This window comes from Astatotilapia calliptera, chromosome 23 (assembly GCF_964374335.1).
Source record: "Astatotilapia calliptera chromosome 23, fAstCal68.1, whole genome shotgun sequence".
NCBI classification, from domain to species: domain Eukaryota; kingdom Metazoa; phylum Chordata; class Actinopteri; order Cichliformes; family Cichlidae; genus Astatotilapia; species Astatotilapia calliptera.
In genome coordinates, this window is record NC_137443.1 from 4,395,253 (window position 1) to 4,416,874 (window position 21,622).

The 21,622-nt window shown below is 42.7% G+C and overlaps 1 protein-coding gene across 4 annotated transcripts in view; it reads right to left on the reverse strand.

The window, feature by feature from the left end:
- Positions 1–24: 24 nt before the first annotated feature.
- Positions 25–21,622, reverse strand: part of agbl4 (AGBL carboxypeptidase 4) — a 359,648-nt gene continuing 338,050 nt past the window's right edge. For all 4 annotated transcript variants that reach the window (XM_026157910.2, XM_080297524.1, XM_080297521.1 and 1 more), the window contains 4 exons: positions 18,382–18,534; positions 13,385–13,547; positions 652–745; positions 25–518 (listed from right to left, as the gene is read on the reverse strand). In XM_026157910.2, coding sequence (XP_026013695.1) covers positions 431–518; positions 652–745; positions 13,385–13,547; positions 18,382–18,534 — 498 coding nt within the window. In that variant the 3' untranslated portion in view covers positions 25–430. The remainder of the gene's footprint in view (positions 519–651; positions 746–13,384; positions 13,548–18,381; positions 18,535–21,622) is intronic.

Consider the following 21,622-nt stretch of genomic DNA (forward strand, 5'->3'; position numbering starts at 1 on the left):
TTATAATAGAGCAACAAGTACAAATAATAATTAACTGCTTTAATGTTTAATGACTAATTATAATACAATCAGAGATAAAAATTTAAATTGGGGGGAAAAAAAGGGGGGGGGGGACAACAGGAGCGCATGCACTTTTTTCTTCTCAACAAAAAAATGAGCTGCCAAATGAAGGCCTTGGATGGAAACATAGATGAATAACCAGTCTGTCTCCTCTTGGTATTCAACAGTCCATGCTTTATAACCCAGGAGGAAGCCTCTTCTGGGTTTAGTCCTACAAGTACCAGTCATCCCACTGTTACAAATCTGTGAAAATAAGTCTTTATAGCCATGGAGATGTGGAGCTTATAAACACAATGAAGTGTGAAGGATTCTCCTGCCACAGTGCTCTGCATTTTATACATGCTCAGCCTGTGTCCGTCTGGCTGGCTGTCTAGTGCCCGAAACTTTCGCTCTTCTCCTTCTCTCTGTCTGCTGTGTCTCTGCCAACACCACTGCCTGTCTGGGACATCACCCCAGAACTGGAGACAAAAACAGACGAACATCAGTGACAGCGTGAAATTCAGAGAAGAGGAAAAACAAAAGTAGATTTGACAATAGTCACAGATAGATTTGCTTTCATGAATATCTAATTCTAGTGCCATACAGTTTTACCTTTGAATAGGAGTTGGTCTGTTGTCCTTAACGAAGTTATTGAGTTTGTAGTAATCCAGGAAGGTTCGAGCCACATTCCTGCCCAACTTCATGTCTGAGGACATGGCGTTAAAGCAAAGTGCCTTTGAATGAGCCTTAGAAACAATGAATCATTATAGGAAGGGTGCAAATGACCAAGAGGAAAGTGTGGAGTGAGGCATAAAGCTGGAAATATCCTCATTTTTATGAATAAAATGGGTCAAATGGGTATATGTAATATGAAACTGACAAGAATCATTAGCTAATTGTGCCATTGCCCTCAGCTCAGTGAATGATTACAGCAACTGTGTTCTGATTGTTTTTATTTTATGGTCTCTGAAGCTTTATATTTTGATTTTCTCTCACTTCATTTTAACATTATGATACTGCAACATGCATGCAAAGCATCAAACAGAAGCTTCCACACGCCACATACAACTGTATGTTTTATGAACAAGTCAAGCATAAATCATATTTCTGTCCAGACTTCACTGTTAACCTTGGCATATGAATGCCATGGTCATGCTTTATGAGGTCACAGTTACCTAAACCTTTCCAATCACCCCGAGAAGGTTTATGCCTGGGTGATTGAGACTCAGATCCATTAGAGTGGTTTTCGTCCTGGTCATCAAACACTGAAGCTGCTATTTATTTATTTATTTATTTATTAACCTTTATTTAACCAGGAAGATCCCATTGAGATTAAAAACCTCTTTTTCAAGGGAGACCTGGCCAAGATAGGCAGCAGCAGATGTCTCACAGTTACAGAAATTACTCAAACCCAGGCAGCAACAACACACATGCAACAATAAGTGAAAGAATACAAATAAAATAAAAAATAAAATTCAATAAAATTCTAACAAAAATAAAAAAGTCAGTTAAAATGACAATCAATCTAATTGAAACAGTTACATGTTATGGACTTGGCCTCAAGGATTTGTAGTTTAGATTTAAAAGCACTTAATGAAATGAATTCAGTCATTTTCCATTCCTTCTGCAGTTTGTTCCAGGCCAAGGGTGCTAAATGGACAAAAGCTCTTTTACCAAGTTCAGTTCGGGCAAATGGAACAGAAAGCAACAAGTAGCCATGCGGACGAAGAGAATACCGACCAGCATGTTTCATTACAAGCAGGGAACATAGATAAGAAGGCAGCAACCCAAGTATCGCCTTATATATAAAACTGTATAAATGAGAGTTCCTCCAACTTACCAAAGCAGGCCATCCTACCTGAGAGTATAACTCACAGTGGTGAGTCTGAAATTTACAGTTAGTGATGAACCTCAGAGAAGCACGATACACAGAATCAACCATTCGAAGACATTGAGCAGAAGCATTCATATATAGAATATCACCATAATCCAGCACAGGCAAGAATGTTGCAGCAACAAGCCGCTTCTTTGTATTAAAAGAGAAACACAACTTATTTTGAAAATAAAATCTCAATTTTAACTTCAGGTTTTTCACAAGATTCTCTACATGTGGTTTGAAGGTAAGCAAGTCATCAATTAAGATTCCCAGATATTTATAGGTGTGAACCAACTCAATTTTATTACCTTCAAGAGTGGTTACTGATGGGATTGTTTGGGCTCGTCTCCTTGATTTAGAAAACAACATGAGTTTTGTTTTGTCTGCGTTGAGAACAAGTTTAAGCTGAAGTAATGACCTTTCAAGGACATTCGAGGACAATTGCAAGACTGCACAACCAGTCAACAACTTCCTATCTTTGCTATCCTATCTTTCGGGTAGGGACAGAAAGAATGAATAAATAAGTAATTAACTTCCCCTTAGAGATGGTGTGAGGAGCTGATTTGGGCATGGACACCTAATAGGTGAGGTGTTTCAGGTATGTCCACTTAGGGGGAGGACCCAGGGCAGACCCAGGAGCAGCTCGAGAGGTGATGTGGATTGACTTGGTTGGGCTCGCCTTGGTGGTCCACCAGAAGAGCTGAACGAGGTGGTCAGGAAGACCAAGGTCTGGGCATCCGTGCGCTTCCCAGAACTTGGACCCAGATATGCATCAAAAAACAAGATGGATGGATACATTTTAAGACCTAGATATATTTGTGATTTAATTAATTCTTGCACGGCGCATTCAAATTTTAGATTAGAATCCCATTTGTCATCACTAACACACCCACTGAGGTACAGTACATAACTGGTGAGAAGCATCTAGTCCTCAGGTTACAACACACTGCAGAACTGTCCCAGCCAAACGCATGATGGTGGTATGACTCACACAAAAGCAATTACATATACACTGAAGCCTCATTTAAATTCAGAGGTGACTGCACACATCATTCCCTCGCTTAATTGTCTCTCACTACATTAGGAACAATATCAATAACTCGACTGCTTTTATAAGATAGCTAGGCGTCCATGTGTGCTGTTGCTAAGCCTGTGATCATTAGGCTAGGAAGACAAGTAATGATGTCAATCAGGTTCAGATAATGGAGAAATAGTGAACGACCGAATGCCAACAACGTCCCCAATCACCAAGAGTGCGGACAGAGTAAATTCAGATAAATAAGAACAATGTTACTAACAGACGTACATTTCATGTAGTCACTGAAGGGAGTGAACTGTAAAAACACCAAAATCAGTGCCAGCTGCCTATCAATCTAGCCACCCTGTCACACTATATATAAACATATTCATCCTTACGAGACATCCATCCATGCAGAACTTGGAACAAAACATATTTATGAGGGTTTTTCCTATCATGTGGCACTCACTTCTACCTAGCTCCATTCTTCAAAAGGCTCGTGCATGATGGAACAACACAGAGACGTAATCTGTCACTTTTCCTTGTCATTACCTTGTAGATACTCAGATATGACCTGTCATCTGCGAGACTATCTATTTATGTGATTGAAACCACTGGCATACAAAAAAAAAAAAAAAAGAAGAAAGAGCTTTAGCATGATGAGGGGAAAAATGGGATGGATGATTTGGTCATTTTTATTTTTCCCATCGAACTTTTTAAGCCACATAAATTATGATCGTTATAAAAGTGACAAATAGTTGGCCAAAGCTGTTAACTTGTAAACTATCCATCCACGGTTTGAACAGGCTGTCTTGGTGTACCCTTCTGGCTTTGTAGTTTGTCATACTTGTGTGTGACTGTGTGTGTGAATGGGTGGATGACTGGATATGTAAAGCGCTTTGGGGTCCTTAGGGACTAGTAAAGCGCTATATAAATACAGGCCATTTACCATTTACCATACTTCAAGCAACACAAAGACACAAAATCCCAGCGGTATACCTGGTGAGTTAGGCCTGTAAATACGGAAAGAGCCCGTCACCTTGGCCTTTGATGATGCATTGATGTGAGTGTTGAGGAGTTTGCACACGACTTCATTCTTCACCCGGCAGGCTCATGGCAACACTCTCCACACGACTCCACACTCTATGTTAATACCCCATCTGGCTGTTTGTCTGTGAGTCCTGCATCAGGCCAGACTTGCTGTGAATGTGTGTGTGCATGTGTGTGGGCAGGGGCCTGGCAGTCTGTCTCGGTGCTGCTACCTGATGATACTGATTAGGTTGAAATGAAACTACAGATGGACGAAAGAGGTTATGTTGTTTTGTCAGTTTGTAGTAATATCAAGAGAGTATCATTTTGACATGACGATGGCACAAATTAAGAGTTAATCTGTGATTCATTCTGGGGTGAAACACATATCTGAGAAAAAGGGCAAATTTTCCTTTTGAAAGTTTAGTCTCTTCTCGGTCTTAACATCTCAAATCACCATGGGGCTTCTTCTCGACCATCTCTGATTTCCTTAAAAAATCTATGATCCAAAGTTTGGACATACATAACAATTACTGCAAATATATGTGTAATATATCAAATAGTTTTCAAGATAAGGCAGCATGGTGCACGGTGGTTAGCACTGTTGCCTCACAGAAAGACCCCGTCCTGAGTTCAATTCCACCTTCAGGCCGGGGTCTTTCTGTGTGGAGTTTGCATGTTCTCTCTGTGTTTACGTGGGTTCTCCCTGGGTACTCTGGCTTCCTCCCACAGTCCAAAGACATGCAGTTAGTGGGGACAGGTTAACTGGAAACTCTAAATTGCCTATAATTGTGAATGTGAGTGCGAATGGTTGAGTGTATCCCTGCAACAGACTGGCAACCTCTCCAGGGTGTAACCCCCACCGCGACCCTGAAGAGGATAAGCAGACTTATCAAGATATATCTTTTTGAAAATATTATTGTATATTTTAAACTTGACCTGAATTATATGCCTGCTCCAAGGCAGTAGGTCTCAACTAAGTCTAGGTAGAGCTAGTCTTGAAAATGAATAATATAAATATATTTAACTAAATGAAATATTTAATTAAGAGTACCATCTGAAAAGTGTTGTATTGAGATTAGACTATCTATTGACATTTAGGTTTTTGTTGTACAGCTTGTCATGTTTGCTCAATCCAGCATGAAATTGGGATGAAAATAGCATTTTCCTCTGAATTTAACATTCAAAAGAATTCTGCATTTTTTATTTTCATTATTATGAAATCAACTATATGCCATTAAGAAATTGTCACTAATTGTCTTTTTCAATATGAAGTGTTTTTATTTGTGTGTGCTCAAATATGGAACTTTGGAACTATTTTCATATTTTACCTAGCCAGTACCTGTACCTGTCCAAATAAGAAATCCTGATTCGTTTTGATGGTGAGAAAGGTCAAAATTTCAGGCTTTTATCTTTAATAGTTTTCTAGATATTCAAGATCAAACATGGCTTCAAATTTCACCATGCTGGGCGTGGGCTAACCAACCATTAAAAAAAGACAGACTCTAAAAAGTACTTCATATATGAAGTTAAAATTTCTCAGCAACCATTATTTAACCCAGACCTTCTGTGATAAAAATCTTAAGCAAATTGGGCATGATCGAGCAGAAAATGTTTAAAACATTTTAGCATTTGAGATGTAATAACCCTTCATGATTACCTTTGTAGGATTAATACAGGGTGGGCCATTTATATGGATAAACCGTAATAACATGGGAATGGTTGGCACCTGAAACTACGGATACTGGATGCCTGTGCTGGCATTTCTCCTGCGGTGTTGCTATCAGTGTGTGAAGAGTGGGAGAAGAGGGTTGCATTGACAATCCAACACAATGGGCAGCACATTGAACACATTTTAGTGATCAGAAACTTGTAAATAACTGATGAAAGAATAAAGTTACGTTGAGACCAAGCACACCATTGTTTTTCTTGTGACATTACCAATAAGTTTGATGTGTCACATGGCCCTCTTCCTATTGAAAAACCAAAAGTTGTATCCAAGATGGCCGACTTCTAAATGGCCACCATGGTTACCACGCATCTTGAGGAGTTTGCCCCCTCACATATACTCATGTGCCACAAACAGGACTTTAATATCACCAACCATTCCCATGTTATTACGGTTTATCCATATCAATGGCCCACCCTGTAGTTTAAATAATGCTTATTCATCTTAAACTGGGCCTCGGTAAAGCCAAGAAACCATCTGGAATAAATTCATCATGTAGATGTAAAAACTTCTAACGGCAAGGAGCGGCAAAAAAGAAGAGCAATTGTGTAGTCTGTTGAAAAACAGCCCTACCAACTGCTTGATTACAGCTTCTGTAAGCACTTTTGTGATGAGTTTATGTACTTTGTCTCTACTTTTAAGTTAATCGAAATATAGCACTGTTTTATTTTTTAAATGATGATATAATTTAGACCAATGACAGAGCAGTGTGTGTCTACTTATTTGTGCAGTGTAATGGGTTTCTCAGCCAAATCAACCCCTTGATCTTCCAAATTCAAAAAACCAAGATGCTGATGCCTGTAAGACCACAGAGCAAAGGTGGACATCCCACTGACTATGTCAGCTACTATATACACTCTCTTGGTTGGACCAAAGTTATGAGCTTACCAGCAAACCCGCAGACTAATATTTCAAGCTTATATTGTGACTAAGAATAGCAGATATGTAAATATGTAGTTATTAATCTGCACACAAACACGCCCTTAGTCAAAGATGTAAACAGATACTGATAAACAAGTGCAAAACCCACTCTGCGTATTCCCTCTGACCTCTGGAAAGTTTTCGGTGTTTTCCTCAGTTCTCTTTCCTCAGCAGAGCTTGGTGCCAGTCCTGAGCTCTCTGGCCAAGCACGCTCGGCGACAAAAATATCACTCGGACCCCACCGTGCACAGATGGCCTCTCAGCTTGGCTTGTCACGACTCACGGTCTATTACAGGAGGTTTTGTGATGGACGGTCAGCCTCTGAAGGAGAACTTCTTCCACAGGGTAAATGGTCGGAGACCGAGAGGATGCCCTGACTGTTGCCTGGCACTTTGCCGGGGGAAACCGTAGGGTCTGGAATGAGACTGCTGCTCCAGCAGGAAGTGATGCATGTGCGAGCCAGGAAACAGTCGGCGGGCTGTAGCAAGGATTAAAGTGGTGGATGGTGGTGGAAATATTTAGAAAAGCTGCTTTAGCTGCTTCGGTGCACTCTGAGGGAGTCTCTGTTGAATAACACAAGGACTAATACTCAAAATATTATTAATATTGTCTCATTAACTGGAGCGCAGGACATTATCATTATCATTGGATAATCATTATCCATTATTGGGAAGGACATAGAGAGGGTGTCCGAGTGTGTGTGCAGCCTGTCAGGATCTGTTGCTGAGGTGTGTGTATTCTTTAACATCTTGGTACACATAACGGTCTTGTCTAATCAATAGGCGGTCACTGTCATGGCTGAAGGGCATGCCGGCAAAGACGCTGATGAGATATGGGACGCATGAGACAAAGGGGATGGGGAGCGTCATGACTTGTTTACTGCAGCTGTTTGCTGTCAGCACCGCATTTAGCGGCTTTCACTGCTATGTCTCTCGTGCCTGGTCCTGCCAGACAGACAGACAAGGTGATGAGCAGACAGCAAAGCCCCTAGTGGTAAAATGAACAAGACACGTGGAGAATGCTGTCGAGATTGGACGGGAGTTAACGAGGAGACAAGCAAGGGGACATTCAAGTCATCAATACGGGCCACTGACAGGTCCTGTCACTGCACTGACACGTAGAGAGCTAATTATCAATGCTAATCAGGAGGGTGGTCAACAACAGCAATACAGAAAGGGACATTTTTGTCCCCAGTAGCAAATCAGTAGGCTGAAAGACCTCACGTCCTGTTACCCAAAGGGACAAACAGGAGCTGATTTAAATCCCTGACAGGAGGACCTGACACTGCCAAGGAGACAAGCGCCGAAGCCCGAGTAACGAAATGAGTGTGAAAAAAGGCTCCTGTTTTCCCAAAGTATTCACTAATATCAAAATCTTTTGAATCATCGCTGAAACGAGATAATGGATGCTATTTCTATGAGCCAGTTATTATTATTTTTTCAGTTTTTTTGTTAGTTAAGAAAGACTGCTTCTGTTTTCAAAGTTCATAAAAGAAAAGTACTATAAAAACAAAATGTGACTAAAAATATCCACACATATCTCATCTGGTACCTGTGGTTTATAGCTCAAAGTGTGTCTTTATGTTCTTTCTTATTGCTGTCATTAATCCTTTATGTATTTGTTTTTATAGTGGTACAATCTTATGACAGAACTGATAATAAATAAAAATAAAAACAATAAAAACAACTAGATATAGTGATGCTCACACAAGTGCTCACAAAAGCTACATAAAAAAGGGGCCCGACTGAACAGAAGAGATAAAATATATTGGACTTGGCAATTTATTTATTGAGGAAAATATGATTTATCTGTTGGGTGGAAATGTATGTGGATTAGTGGTTAGTTTCAATTTGAAATTAAAATCAATTGTTTTCATTTAAAGGTTTGACAATCAGCTGTGACATTTACAGCACAGGTTTATGGAAGTGAAACACTGCGTAAAAAAATGAGACTTTGCTCGACTCAGCACTGAACCATATCTCCATATCTATATAGCTTGGACACCACAAATCCACAGCTGGATAGATTTTGTACAAATGGAGCAAATTCAAGACATTCTGATCAGTGCATAAAAAACACCCGAAGAACACGGTCTGTAGCGGTCTGTGAGGTCACTATGGGTGATCTGTAAGTGTTTAAAGGGGCCTTTCATACTGGTCGATGTTCATGTGTATAGGTCCACCGTTAGGAGAGCGCTACACAACAATCGTGTGTATGAGAGGGCTGAAAGGTGAATGCCACAATTCTGTGAAAAAGGACATTTGCAGCTTGCTACAGGTCACATGAATAGTTCAAAAACTGCTTAAACAATATGTGGATGGGTGGAAACCAAAATACAACTTTGTGGCTTAAATGAGAAGCATTTTGTTACGAGGAAGGAAAACACAGCATTCCAGCGTAGGAATCGCATGAAAGACGGTGGTGGTAGTAGCTATGTTTGGGCCTGTGAATTCTAACAGTGAATTGTCAAGCAGATGGCCCCGCCCCTCCCTGAGCCTGGTTCTGCCGGAGGTTTCTTCCTGTTAAAAGGGAGTTTTTTCTTCCCACTGTTGCCAAAGTGCTCATAGGGGGTCATATGATTGTTGGGTTTTTCTCTGTATCTGCTGTACAATATAAAGCGCCTTGAGGCGACTTTTGTTGTGATTTGGCGCTATATAAATAAAATTGAATTGAATTGAAGACAGAAAAGGTCAGAATGGTTCAAGAGTAATTAAAGCTTAAGAGGCTTTGGACTGGTCATGTTAACCTTCTGACCCAAACTCAGCACTTCATGTTTTCAATAGTGGAAAAGACTAAGATTTCTTCTAGTCAGTGTGGAGGAAAGTTCAGCTGCAACTTTCAGAGCACAAGCTAAACGCTCTCATTCCCAATGCGTAACATACCGACAATTTGTCACGTCCTGAGGCATCTCATAGTAACCCAAAAGGTCCCTATGATATGCGCCGGAGTGTGGATGGAATTCAATAGAATGACGCTCCTGGTATTAGATATTGTTTTCCAATGTTTCCGATGGGTTGGGTGGCCAACGTTTTGGGATGACAGCGTGTTGGGCTACTAAATAAAGTAAAAGGTCATGTTTTTTGACACTCCTTGTTAAACACTTAATTATTTTCCAAAACAAATATATGGCCAAGTCCATTATTCTCTGTCTCCTTTCTTTAGCATTCTCCTTATTTACTTTCAGGACTTAAATCAAAGGCTTAAGAAATTTTCAAACACATGTTAACAGTGGATTCTGTGGCTTCTCAGTTCATTTCGACTGATTTCTGTTGCTCTTACATTTGAAATTTAATGTCAGTGCCTTTATCTCCAGCACTTTAGCTGCACGTCAGCTGACTTTTCCAGCTCCACTGTATTTTGAAGCTCTTGATTCCTCTCAGTATTTGAACCTGAACTGAAATTGAACTTCTTTTAGTACTTCAAAAGTTTTTTTAAAGCAGAAATGTTGCATTTTCTAGAGCGAATAATATCTGCAAACTTTCTTAGGCTTTCCAGCCTTATCAACATATGTAAAAGAAAAAAGAAAAAAAACACAGGTGATGTACATATGTGTTTGTGCATCTTTGTGAGTACTCATATGAGGACACCTGTTCATCTGAGCATGGCAACCAGATTTGTGCAATCAACTGTGTGTGTAGATGCGGGTGTCTATGTGCGCTGGCTTGCATATGTGAGCACCTATCCATTTGCGCGTATCTGTGTGATGTGATGTGGATGATGTGTGGTAGTGAAGCATATTTGCCTCCAAGCTATATCATTTGCATACTTGTCACAGCCTGTCCATTGGGTGTCAGGTTCACTGATGCATACTGTGTTCCATTGGCAGCTCTGGTATTCATGGAGTCCCACTGTTATGGTGAGGTGCCTGTCGAGTGCTGTTGCTTTGGCAGACAGACATCACATACGCATGAAGATAAAGAGGAGCACCTATTTGTCTATGTGCGTATGCACATGTGTTTGAGAGTGTGCAGATATGTAGCTTTATTTATGTCAAAGCCAACTGTCTTGGCTGTCAATCCATGCTGTATCAGTGCATCTAACCTACTGCTGTGAATAAAGACCCAAACATTGTTGCTTGATTAAATCAGGAGTGACCACCTTTGATGAGAAGAATGCCATTTTCTTTGTATATATCTCGCCACTGAAGGAAAAAAAACTTGCAGAAAGAGAACACAAAAGAAAAGTGCATTGCTCCTTTAAAAAACAACAACAATTAAAAAAAAACCCTGACTCTATTATGACAGAAGAAGCAACGACGCTCCCTTCAAAACAGGAAAAACAAGTGCAAAATCTTCCAGGGAAGCAAATTCTTAATGGCTTTAGAAATTTTGAACTAGTTCTTCAAAGTCAAAGAGATCACTGTTGCTCAGATAAAACAGGAAAAAGAACACACGCACACACAAGGTAAGTAGGCTCCCAAAGCTTACACAAAAAGAAAAACACACTGGCTATGTTACACACGCACACAAACCCACAACAGAAAGCATCACGCAGAGTTTTGAACAAGATCCCAGTTTATCTCAACCTTCATCCCCTTTCCCTTCCAGCTGAACTTCCACGGTGTGAACCGGAAGGTCCCTCAGAAAAACTGCAAAAAATGCAGTTTTACTTTTTTTAAAAAGAAAGAAGAAAGTGCAGACAATAAACAAGGCTAAAATATTTTTACTGTGAGTTTGCTGTGTGGTATTTACTTTGATGGAAGTGGCTGCAAGAAGAGCATGCAAGCATAAAGAAAATATAGGTGCTAGAGGAGGTATGAGCATGCACACATGGAAACCGGCTCACAGGTGTTAAATGATTAGAGGACAAAGAGAAGACAGACACACAATAGAGGTTGTCCCTGCTGTTTCAGAGAAGAGGATTCTCAGCTTGACTAGATGATATAATGAGCTGTTATGTTCTGGGTGATGAGATGAGAGGAAAGGACAGAATAGAGGAGACGCACGAAAGGAGAGGAGGAATCAAAAAACAAACTCAGACAGACACACACATTGAATTACGCTGTTTTCTGAGCACCTTCAAACTGTGACAAAAGCCTCGGCTGTGTGAAAGGTTAAGATTTCAATTTTGGTGGCTACAAGTCACAGCAGTGGAGGAGAGTCAGGAAAAATGAAAGGGCGAGGGCAGCATTTTTGGAAGGTGGTAGGAGTTAGGGGCCTAGGTTATTATTTATTTGTCATGTATTAGTTTAGTGGATTGTGCATGTGTGTGTGTGTGTGTGTTTGTGTCAGGTGAGAAACAAGAAAGGGGAGGAGTGGTGGGTGGGTGGGGGGGCAGATGCTAAAGGTCTCTGTTGATGATTTGCACGCTCCATCGAGCTGACTGCTGGGGCATAAAAACTTACATGGTCGGTTTCTTCAACCTGCCTGACCTCAATCTCCACTCTACACCAGGTCCCTGTGCTGCGTACCCACCCTGTGGAGCTCCTCCTCTTCGGAACCCTCACTTTTCACAACCTACATCACACACACACACACACACATTTGGAAAACAAAGAAAAAAGTCCTCCCAACAGACGTGGGTTCTCTCATAAATTGACCTTCAGAATAAATGCACACAGACACACACAAACAGAACAGGCTCTGAACCCAGCGCCGCCGCCACCTCAAACGAAAACACAGAGTGGAATTTGTTATGTGCATTTTGTTTAGCATAACAGCCAGACACTTGTCTCTTCCGTGTATTACCATATTTTTTTCTGTGGCTGCTCTATGTGCGTACACATGCTGGTTCTTCCATGTGTGCAATGCAACGAGCTGAGATGTTTCTATCAAAAGCATTAAAGTCATAAACCTTTGTGGAAAACACACATGCAACATCACAATATGCATTTTTTTAGCCTCTATAAGCAGGAAGAGAAGACTTGTTTTTATTCAGCCTCTCGTCTGTCACTTAAAAACCAAAAAACAACATTACCATAAAGACTAGTAGTGATGCATATGTAAAACTGATCTTCCTATATCTAACTTTCCATGTGTTAATGAATCGTGACTTGCCTCTTCTTTTGGCGAGGCAGATTTAGCTAGTTATTGGCACTAGAGGGCACTAGGGCTGCATCTATATCCACCCACCCCTTCGCCTGTGGAGTATGTGCAGGGGAGCACATACTTTTCATATGTAGGGTCCTTATCTCACTCTCTAAATCTCTCTTTCTCCCTCTTCTCACTCACTCTATCGGTAAGATCAAACCCCCATCGGCCAGCTTTCAGGAGCTCTTCAGCCCTGAGAAGGTCAGCCGAAGGAAAACTTCCTCCCGTCCGCCTCCATTAAGACACCTGTGACCTTCAGTCTCCGTGATAAATGTAAGGCTGCGCTCATGATTGTAGCCGACAGGGATCCCGTTTGTTTCGCTGTTTTACAGAAACCGTCGCTCCGTCTGCGCACACACAAGCGCAGCGCTAAATATGCCAACACAAGCCCCTTTTTCTCCTCTCTCTTTTGTAAATGAAATCAATAGACACAGCTATCACATCCCTATTCTGTCACTGCACATCTGTCGCAAGAAGAGGCAACAAAAGATCAACATGCTTTTCTAGTGAGTACACATGACCTGACACACACACACACACACACATGCGCTAACGCTCAAAACACAAACATTAAAATAATGACTCCAGTGATTACAAGATCAGTTGGCTTGATTTCAGTGGGAGATTGTTGCTGCGGAAACAGTGCTTGTTTGGTGTGTTTTGGAAGAGGAGAAATGAAGAGAGAACATTACTGCTGGTCTCTTCACTTTAAAGATGGAGAGATCACACACAGTGAAGGATACAGGTCTCCTCAGTGTAGGGAACAGGAGCAGTGCTGCCAGCTGTCATGTAGCTGTAGAAGGACACCTCGAGAGTGTAGCAGTAGGACGTGTCGTCGAGAAGACCGCCAAGGAAACGCCTACCGGTACCGGCCTTCACCACGTCACGGTTAAAGGAAGTGTTGGACTAGAGAAACAGATGGAAAAAAACTGAGATACATTAAAGGTTTAGATTCAAGTCTTTATGTCGGCAGAGATGCTGGAGTCTGGAGAATGTTATAGCATTTGTTGCATTAAGTCTGTAATGCAACAAATAGTATAAAAACTACAGAATTCTACTACAATATGTTTCTCAAAGTCCCAGAAAACCTAATCTGGAAAGAAGAGGTGTATGACATGAGACCAAGTAGTCACACTATTTTCAAAAGCCTGAATGGACAGACACCTTCTTCCAGTCCAATGTGCTGGTTTTTGGTTTGCTGTCACCAGTTTCTGAAAAGTGGAGTACATCTCTGTTGTTTCTGATGGATCCTTAGAGGTTCTGTTTTAACCAAACACGGCTACAGCTTAGAAATTATCAAAAGAAAATCACAACACACAGCACAATGACTGGCTAGAGAAACCATGCAGAGGATTCAAGTTCCCTGCATTGCCTGGTGTGACTGTTTCAGGAAGTGTTTGAAGCACGCAACTAGTGTTAGGCTAAAAACAATCCTAGTTATGCAACTCTCTGGGCAGCACAATTTCTTCCTCTCTTGGAGCGAGGACAAACTGGATGTTAGTGGTTTACTATCTCAACATTATCTCAAAGTGGTATGAGATGAGAAGATGAGATGAGGCTAGCTGGTTAGCGTAATTCAGTAGATAGCTCTGCAGCACAAAACATATTGGACATCTCTGGCATAACTTCATCACAGTTAATTCCTTACATTCTGTTGAAGAATCGCACACCCCAAACCTTTAATGAATCAGAAAATAAACACTAATGTTTTACCAAGTCTGCTTTATGTAGAAATAAGCTTGTGCTTGCAAGTTAACTATTTCTACATCTTAAATTTCACCTCAGTTCCTAAATGTCCACAAAACATGAATGCAAACTTCTCTTGCAGACACGAAGAGGCAGAGTGTGTTTAACTAAAATCAAGCCGTTTATTAAAGTGGTGGTGAAAATACTAAATGGGGTACAAGAGCAAACCTCAAGTGAGAAGTAAATCTAGTGTCCAGGAGCTGGAATACATGAGAAGAAAGTGAAGTGACACTCTGACAAAGACAAAGGGGAAGACGGGAACTATATTTACACAGAAGAGGGATTATGGGAGTGGAAGAGCTGGGGAGAACGAGACACAGGTGAACTAAATCACGGGAAACAAGACGCAGGAAGCAAAACTAAAAGCAAAGCACAAAGAACAAGACTAAATTCAATAACAGGAACAAATACAAGAAGTAACACAAACACTAAGCACACCTGGAATCTCGTAATACTGATATAAACTAAACTGGAAAGTCCAAAAACCCGAAAATAGACCCAGGACCATGACACCTTCATGTCGAAGATCATCTCTGGTGGTGAAAGCTGGTTTCCAGTTAAAACTGATTTCAGCAGCTCAATGCTGAAGAGTGCAAAAACGAGGCAGGGCATCAGGTCAGGAGCAGAGGAGTGTGCTTTGTTTCCCAACAGTGCGCATTAAATCTCCTACAGAGTGTTAATAATACTAACAGAAGTCTGAGGGAGGACATTCAGCGCAAACAGCCTGAACTGTGGCACATTGCAACTTTTCCGGCTACATAAAAAGTATTACTAACACCTTAGGTTAGCCTTCCATAAATGAAAATCAAATAAAAATCATGTGAAGTGGTTGAATGGCTGTAACAAACCCATGACAGACCCAACCACATATTCGCACTTTCAAACACTTTATTTCCCGGTTGATGTCTCTACAACTCACGGCTGCTGCTTTTCAGCTGTCAGCCCCATACAAACACCACCAACAACAACAGGAGCTAGTTCATTCTTCTTCAATGCAGGTGAGGTGTAATTGCTGATGCCGCTTTAGTCGGTGTCAGCCTCACCGCAGCTGCGCCACAGACCACGCCCCGCCACATACCCCCATCACCCGACTGAGGCCGGGGAGCCATCCGGCCGAACCTACTGCGAGTAGGAGAGGGAATCAGCCACGACTGTCGGCATCTTCGGCCCATGGTCTAGCGGCAGGGATGTGTTAGACCCGGGTGCCGACCGCGTTTCCAGCGGAGGCAACGGAGCTGGTCTGCAGGCGACCGCGTGGCAAGCGGTGGTGGTGCAGCAGATGCGGACGTGAGCCAAGGCTTACAGGCGACTTGGCAGGCAGCCGGCGTTGGCCTCTGGTGGAAGCGAGGCAGGTCCAGCTGGTGCGCAGACCCTCGACTCGGCCAGGGCAGGTCCCTTCCGCACTTTCCCCTGTCTCCAGCTGTGCAGAATCCCTGGCTCGCTGTCCGCCGGCTCAGACAGAGCATGCCCCTCCGGCGCCACGACCCCCAGCTCCGGCAGAGCAGGTGGCTGAGCATGACAGGGGCGTAATTTCCGGGAGGGGTTGGGGGTGGGATTCTGGCACCAGCTGCTCCCACCTGCAGAGTGGGTATGGGTGTGGAGGTAGGCTGTGTCCTGGCTGGCCTCACCCCAGGAGTCAGCACGGAGCAAACCGGACATCAGCTACTCTCATGAAGTCGAGGAACGTCAGTGGGGGCGGCTGTGACGGTATCGACCAGGACCCGAGCCGAGCTGCCAGATTTTGTATTAGCTGCATCCGGCACTCGGGCCGAAACACTGCCGCCTGCTCCCTCTGCGTGCCACCATTTGGGCCAGCGCCTCCATTGGCTGGCCAGGTCGCAGTTCCGCAAATGTGAGATGATGGGTGGATCACTTTCAGGCTGGCATTCTGTTATTCATTCAGCTATCCAAACATCCAAAGGAACGTGTCTACTGGACAATGATATTCCTACGTTCAGCTGCTCCCTTGCTACAAGGGGTCACAGTGGGTAGATGTCTGATTTGTCAGATTTTTATACTGGATACCATTCCAGCTAGTGGAGGTCTCACTGATATCACTACTTTTATTATTAGTGATTTCTTTACTTAGTGAATGCGGTATGTCCTTGTAGAACAGAAGTTGGGTTAGTCCACTTCTTACATAGATATAGATCTTGATTGAGTCATATCTACTCTAAAGTAACCAATGAAAGAAATTTTTTTTAAAAAGCTGCTGTGATTAGTATCTTCAGTGAAAACGTGTTTGTGCCTCGGAAGTTCTTTGAAGTAGTTTTGTACAATGTCATTTCAAAGATTGGCTGTAAATGGCTAAAGCAGGGGAAAAATTACATTTATTTTTAGTTCTGAGCTTGTCAGCTATACTACACGGCTATGATGCCGTCTTGGGAGGAGTGCATAGAAAAAAAAAGTTTCCATTCACTGTCACTCCACTCTGGTGCACTGAGAGTTGCCTTGCTGAAATGCAGACTTGGCTGCCACCAGTGGGAGTTTGCCATGATTGTGTTGTGCTGCTGCTGCTGCTGCACTGGGTTTTAGGTAGTGCTGAATGGGCACAGGGACAAAAGCACAGTGAGGGAGATGACCCCTGGGCCAGCTGTCACACAAGCAATACAGAGAAACGAGAGAAGTTCTCCAGAAATAGCGTCGTACTTGTCCTTCGTAATGCGGCATAGAGTATAGACGCTGACAATAAGTGACATTTCCATACGTGTGTGGCTGAACATCTGCCTGTCTGGCTTCCCTATGTGTCAATGGGCAATAAAGGTTATTCTTTATGATGTGTGTAAGTGGATCTGCTATGAAATGTCACTGTCACCGAGAGAACGAAGGTCAGTGGAAGGGACCCGGGGCTGAGACGAACCAGCTTGGCGGATAATGTATCTGTATGAAAAGGTGTTATAAGGTTCTGCACGTGTAGCAGGGTGGAGGAGCGTCACAGTCACTGAGTGAATATTTCCACCCACGTGCCCTTCTGTTCTTTTTTGCTGTTGTCCTTTGTTTCTCCTCCTCACCCCCTTCGGTTTGCACAATCCTTCCCGTCCAAAATAAACTCATTTTTAGCCACCTAGGAGGGCGCTTTAGCAGAACACCTGCGTCACTCACACAGAGTCTCCTGGCCTACTTACAGTCCTGTGCTTCGTCATGACCTTCTGCTTGTTTTCTGTGCTTGGATACAACATAAATGCACATTCACCATTATGAGTATATGCATTTTTACACAATTGAGAATCCTTTTTAGATTTTACTTCTTTAGGACTCCAGGAAACCCGAACGCTATGCAAAAAAGCATTCCAGCTGTTGTTCTCGTAATCCTTATGCTTCAGCGTTCCCTCTTTTTGCTCCCCTTCCCTTCACCCTTCCTCTAATCCTTGGACAAGGTGAAAATCGTTTCTGGAATGCATGCATTTGTACGATCTATGCTCAGAGTGGGTCTGCGTACGACTCTGTTCAGTAAAGGCAGCAAATTTGCATTATCCCATTTGACTGAAATCTAAATAGATTTCTGACCGTTTCTGATTAAAACGAAAGTCTGTTTTGCTTGAGGCACTGAAACCTCGTATAACACAACATTTAAAAAAATTACTGCAATTCTTGTGGATTTCCCCTGCCAGTAAATCCTCTACGCAGGCGAAAATACAGAGGATATTTTCATATTTTTGCTCGTGACTGCTGGGCACAAAGCACACTCTTAATTAATATGTGTGTAGTCTGTATTTTCCTCTCACCTAAAACCAAGCAGGTGTTTTTATTTAAAATCAACATCTTACCTCAAAGGCATGCAGTAAAAACGGAAAGGTACCCATTGCAAGCTACGTAAGTTCTCAACTGACTGCCACTAAGGTTGCAGCAGTTGGCAATTAAGTGCCTCGGTGAACACAGCATTGCCAGAATTTGCTGAGATATGACTATTTCATGTTCTCATTTCAAGCTAACCCGAAGGCCGAAGTTGGTGTAATTTTGGTCCCGAGCCCACTTGTCTGTCTGTATCACTTACAAAGGAGAAGTCTGGCGCGTTTTGGCACAGCAGTCGGGGGAAGACAGCCTGTCTCTGGACGCGCTCCTCGTCCTCAAACACGTTGCCATACATAAAGCCGTTCAGCATAGTGGAGTGGGCATGAACATCAATGTAGAACTCCAAACTGACTCTCTGATGGAGGAAAAGAGAAAGAGAACAGAGGGACAGGGAAACAGACAGATGATAAAAAACATCAGGTTAGCCGGGATACTTTTCTGTCAGTGAGCAACACTCCACATCAGAGATTCTCCACTGGGAGTAAGGAAAGTCCTCTCTCGGCTCTGGGGATACTTCGCCGGAGAGAGGCTTTCACCCATGGGATGACAACAAAACCCTCCAGACACCGAAAATACGCTGATACCTAAAAGGAGCCAACCACCCACACATAACTTCCATCAGGCTGTCCTTCTGAAGGGCACGGTTTCAGTACGTACATGGTCGGGTGAGCCAAGAGCAATATCGTGAAAATACACACGCTCAGGTGGACGTCGCAGATTCATCACGCACACCAAATGTATTTATCAGGTTAATACCGACTTCATATTGAGAGTGTAATGTCTTTTCTCTCTAGTACACTCTGTGTAAAATGGATTTGATAAGATCTGTTTCTCCAGCTTGACTCTGCTATCACTCAGTCTACACACACACACACACACACACACACACACACACACACACACACACACACACACACACACACACACACACACACACACACACAGAGTTTGAGAGAGAGAGACTTTTATCTTATGATACAAATAAATGACATATTTTTCTGACCTCCAGCTACAACCTTTGCTATAATATGACAAGATGCAGGACCATCATCATACATGAGTATTACTCCAGATGCCTCCCACAAACACCGACTCTACCTACCAGCTGTGAGAATCACAACATTCCAGTTTGAAAGATTTAACATGATTTGTGCAACGTCACAAGATTTGATTTTTTTTTGAGTCAACAATCAGAGTGCAGATCAGAACAGCCAATTTAAAGAAGTGCAGTCACACTAATTCAAATGGCGTTTAATTAAAACACGTGACAACATGAAGTTCACACAGAAAAATAATTGAGTGTGACACAAAGAGTAAATTCACTCTATTTCTGAAAGCACTGCTAATGGGTGTGATTGTCTACAAACTGAGAACAATAGTTAGATGGCTCCTGGAAACATTAAAGTATATAATTATTGTAAAAGTATTCGATTTTTTCTTCTTTCCACATTCAAACCTTTGTTTTCTACAGCTGTGACTGACTTGCAGATTTTCTTTCTTGTGCCATTTCAAGTTATTAAGACACACTAGTACACACTAATTGTCAAAGCATCACTCAAAATGTGGATGGTAGTATTTATAGTATTATCTGGCAGTAGCGGTTTATCTGGTTTTTGCATTTCTCTCAATAAATGACAACATGCTGCGTAATTTAACTATATACAATTCAAAATAAACACAGACCTGCTTTTATCTCACACTGAGATTATAATTCCTGAACTGGAATCCTAAAGCGAAACAAGGTGTGGTGAGAGGACTGGCAAATATGACCTCACTTGGCTAAAACCTTCTCACTTCAGCAGTCTTACACTGGTTCTGACAAGGGCAAGCACACAAGCCCTCACACAACCCCCCCCCCCCCACCCCCACACACACACACCTCCAGACCCTTAACTCCAGAGCAACACCCGCCAGCGCCATCCCTCCTCTCTCCCTCCTCTATCTTATCACATTGTTCCCCTTTTCCTACTTTTATCCTTTCATTCTGCTTCTTTTCCTTCTTTATCTCTTCCCCTCCCTCCTTCCCACTCGGCTCATTAACGATTCCCTACCACACCTTGTTCCCCCGTGGGTCGTAAAGAGGAGGAGGGATGGAAGAATGAAAGGATGGAAAAGGAGAGAAGAGGGTATGGAGTGAATGAGGGGTCGAAGAAGGGAAGGATGGAGGTAGGAAAACCCAAAAGGAGAAGGGAACAGCAAAGATGGACAAAAGGCATATAAGGAAAACAATGCGCATGGCTGTGCGTATGTGTGAGTTAGTGTGGAGAGACAGTCGGGCAGCGGTGGGAAAACAGAAAAGCACAGAGATGGGGGTGGAAAGAGAGAGAAAAGGAGAGAATAAGTATATAAAGATGAACAGAGAGAGGGCGAAAATGAGAGAAAGACAGAAAGAGATAGAGAGAGACATAGAGATGTGTGTAGGGAGATTGGCAGGAGAGAGACTAGAGAGAGAGAGAGGGAAGCAGTGCTTGGGCGGCCCAAGCGACGCAGTGTGCCTGTGTTTGAAATTCCGCTCACAGCCAAAGCAATTTCCTGGCGGTGGCTGTGCTGTCAGCTGCTTGGCTGGCTGGCGGTGAAATATGGTGGCTGGGAGTCGGCCGCTAGCAGCCCCCGACAACCTGATGGATGGAGCCCCAGAGGAGAGGAACAGCAGCAGGAGAGGGTAGGGTTGGGTGGGGTAGGGGGAGCGTGGGGAGAGGAAGGGAGAAACAAGAGAAAAACAAAACAAACAAAAAAAAGAGCAAGATGGAACGAAGGTAAATGCAGCCAACTGAGCAGCGGTGGTGGTGGTGGGAGGGAGGCGGAGGGAGACGTGTATTAAGTATATGTACATGCATATGTATGTTTAAAGTAAAATAAAAGGTAAAAATAAAAGAGCGAGGGCAAAGAATTCAAAAGCAAATCAGGAGGAAGATGGAGAAAGTACAGAAAGGGAGAGAGCAGGAAAGGAAGCTCAAGGTGTGCCAGGCAAAGCCGGGGAAACCAGCCTAATAATCTCCTGGCTCTCCCCATATGTGGAGGGGGAGGAGTGAGAGGAATAAGAGGAGGAGAAGGTAGAAACGGCTAGATTGGAGGAGGGCGGGCAAGCAGGTAAATGGTAGATTGGGTGCAGATTAGAGGTTAAACGGGTGTTACATGGCTGTGTGGAATAACAGTGAGCCTTAGGTGTGTGTACACTTTAATCAAATGTATGTAGAAATGCAAAAACTATTATAAATAACACTGTGAACAGCCTGCCAGCTGACTCTAGGCAATGTCTCTTGAGGCCAGAAGACAAAATAATATCTTATCAACTAAGAATTCATCTTAAATGTTGTTGGGTTATTGTTATCCTGCCTCTTCCCAAACCCCAAACACATACACGTTAGTTTATCTGACAGCTGGCTGTATAAACATCGACATGGGTGTGGATTGATGTCCGTTTCTGTGTGTTAACCTTGCGA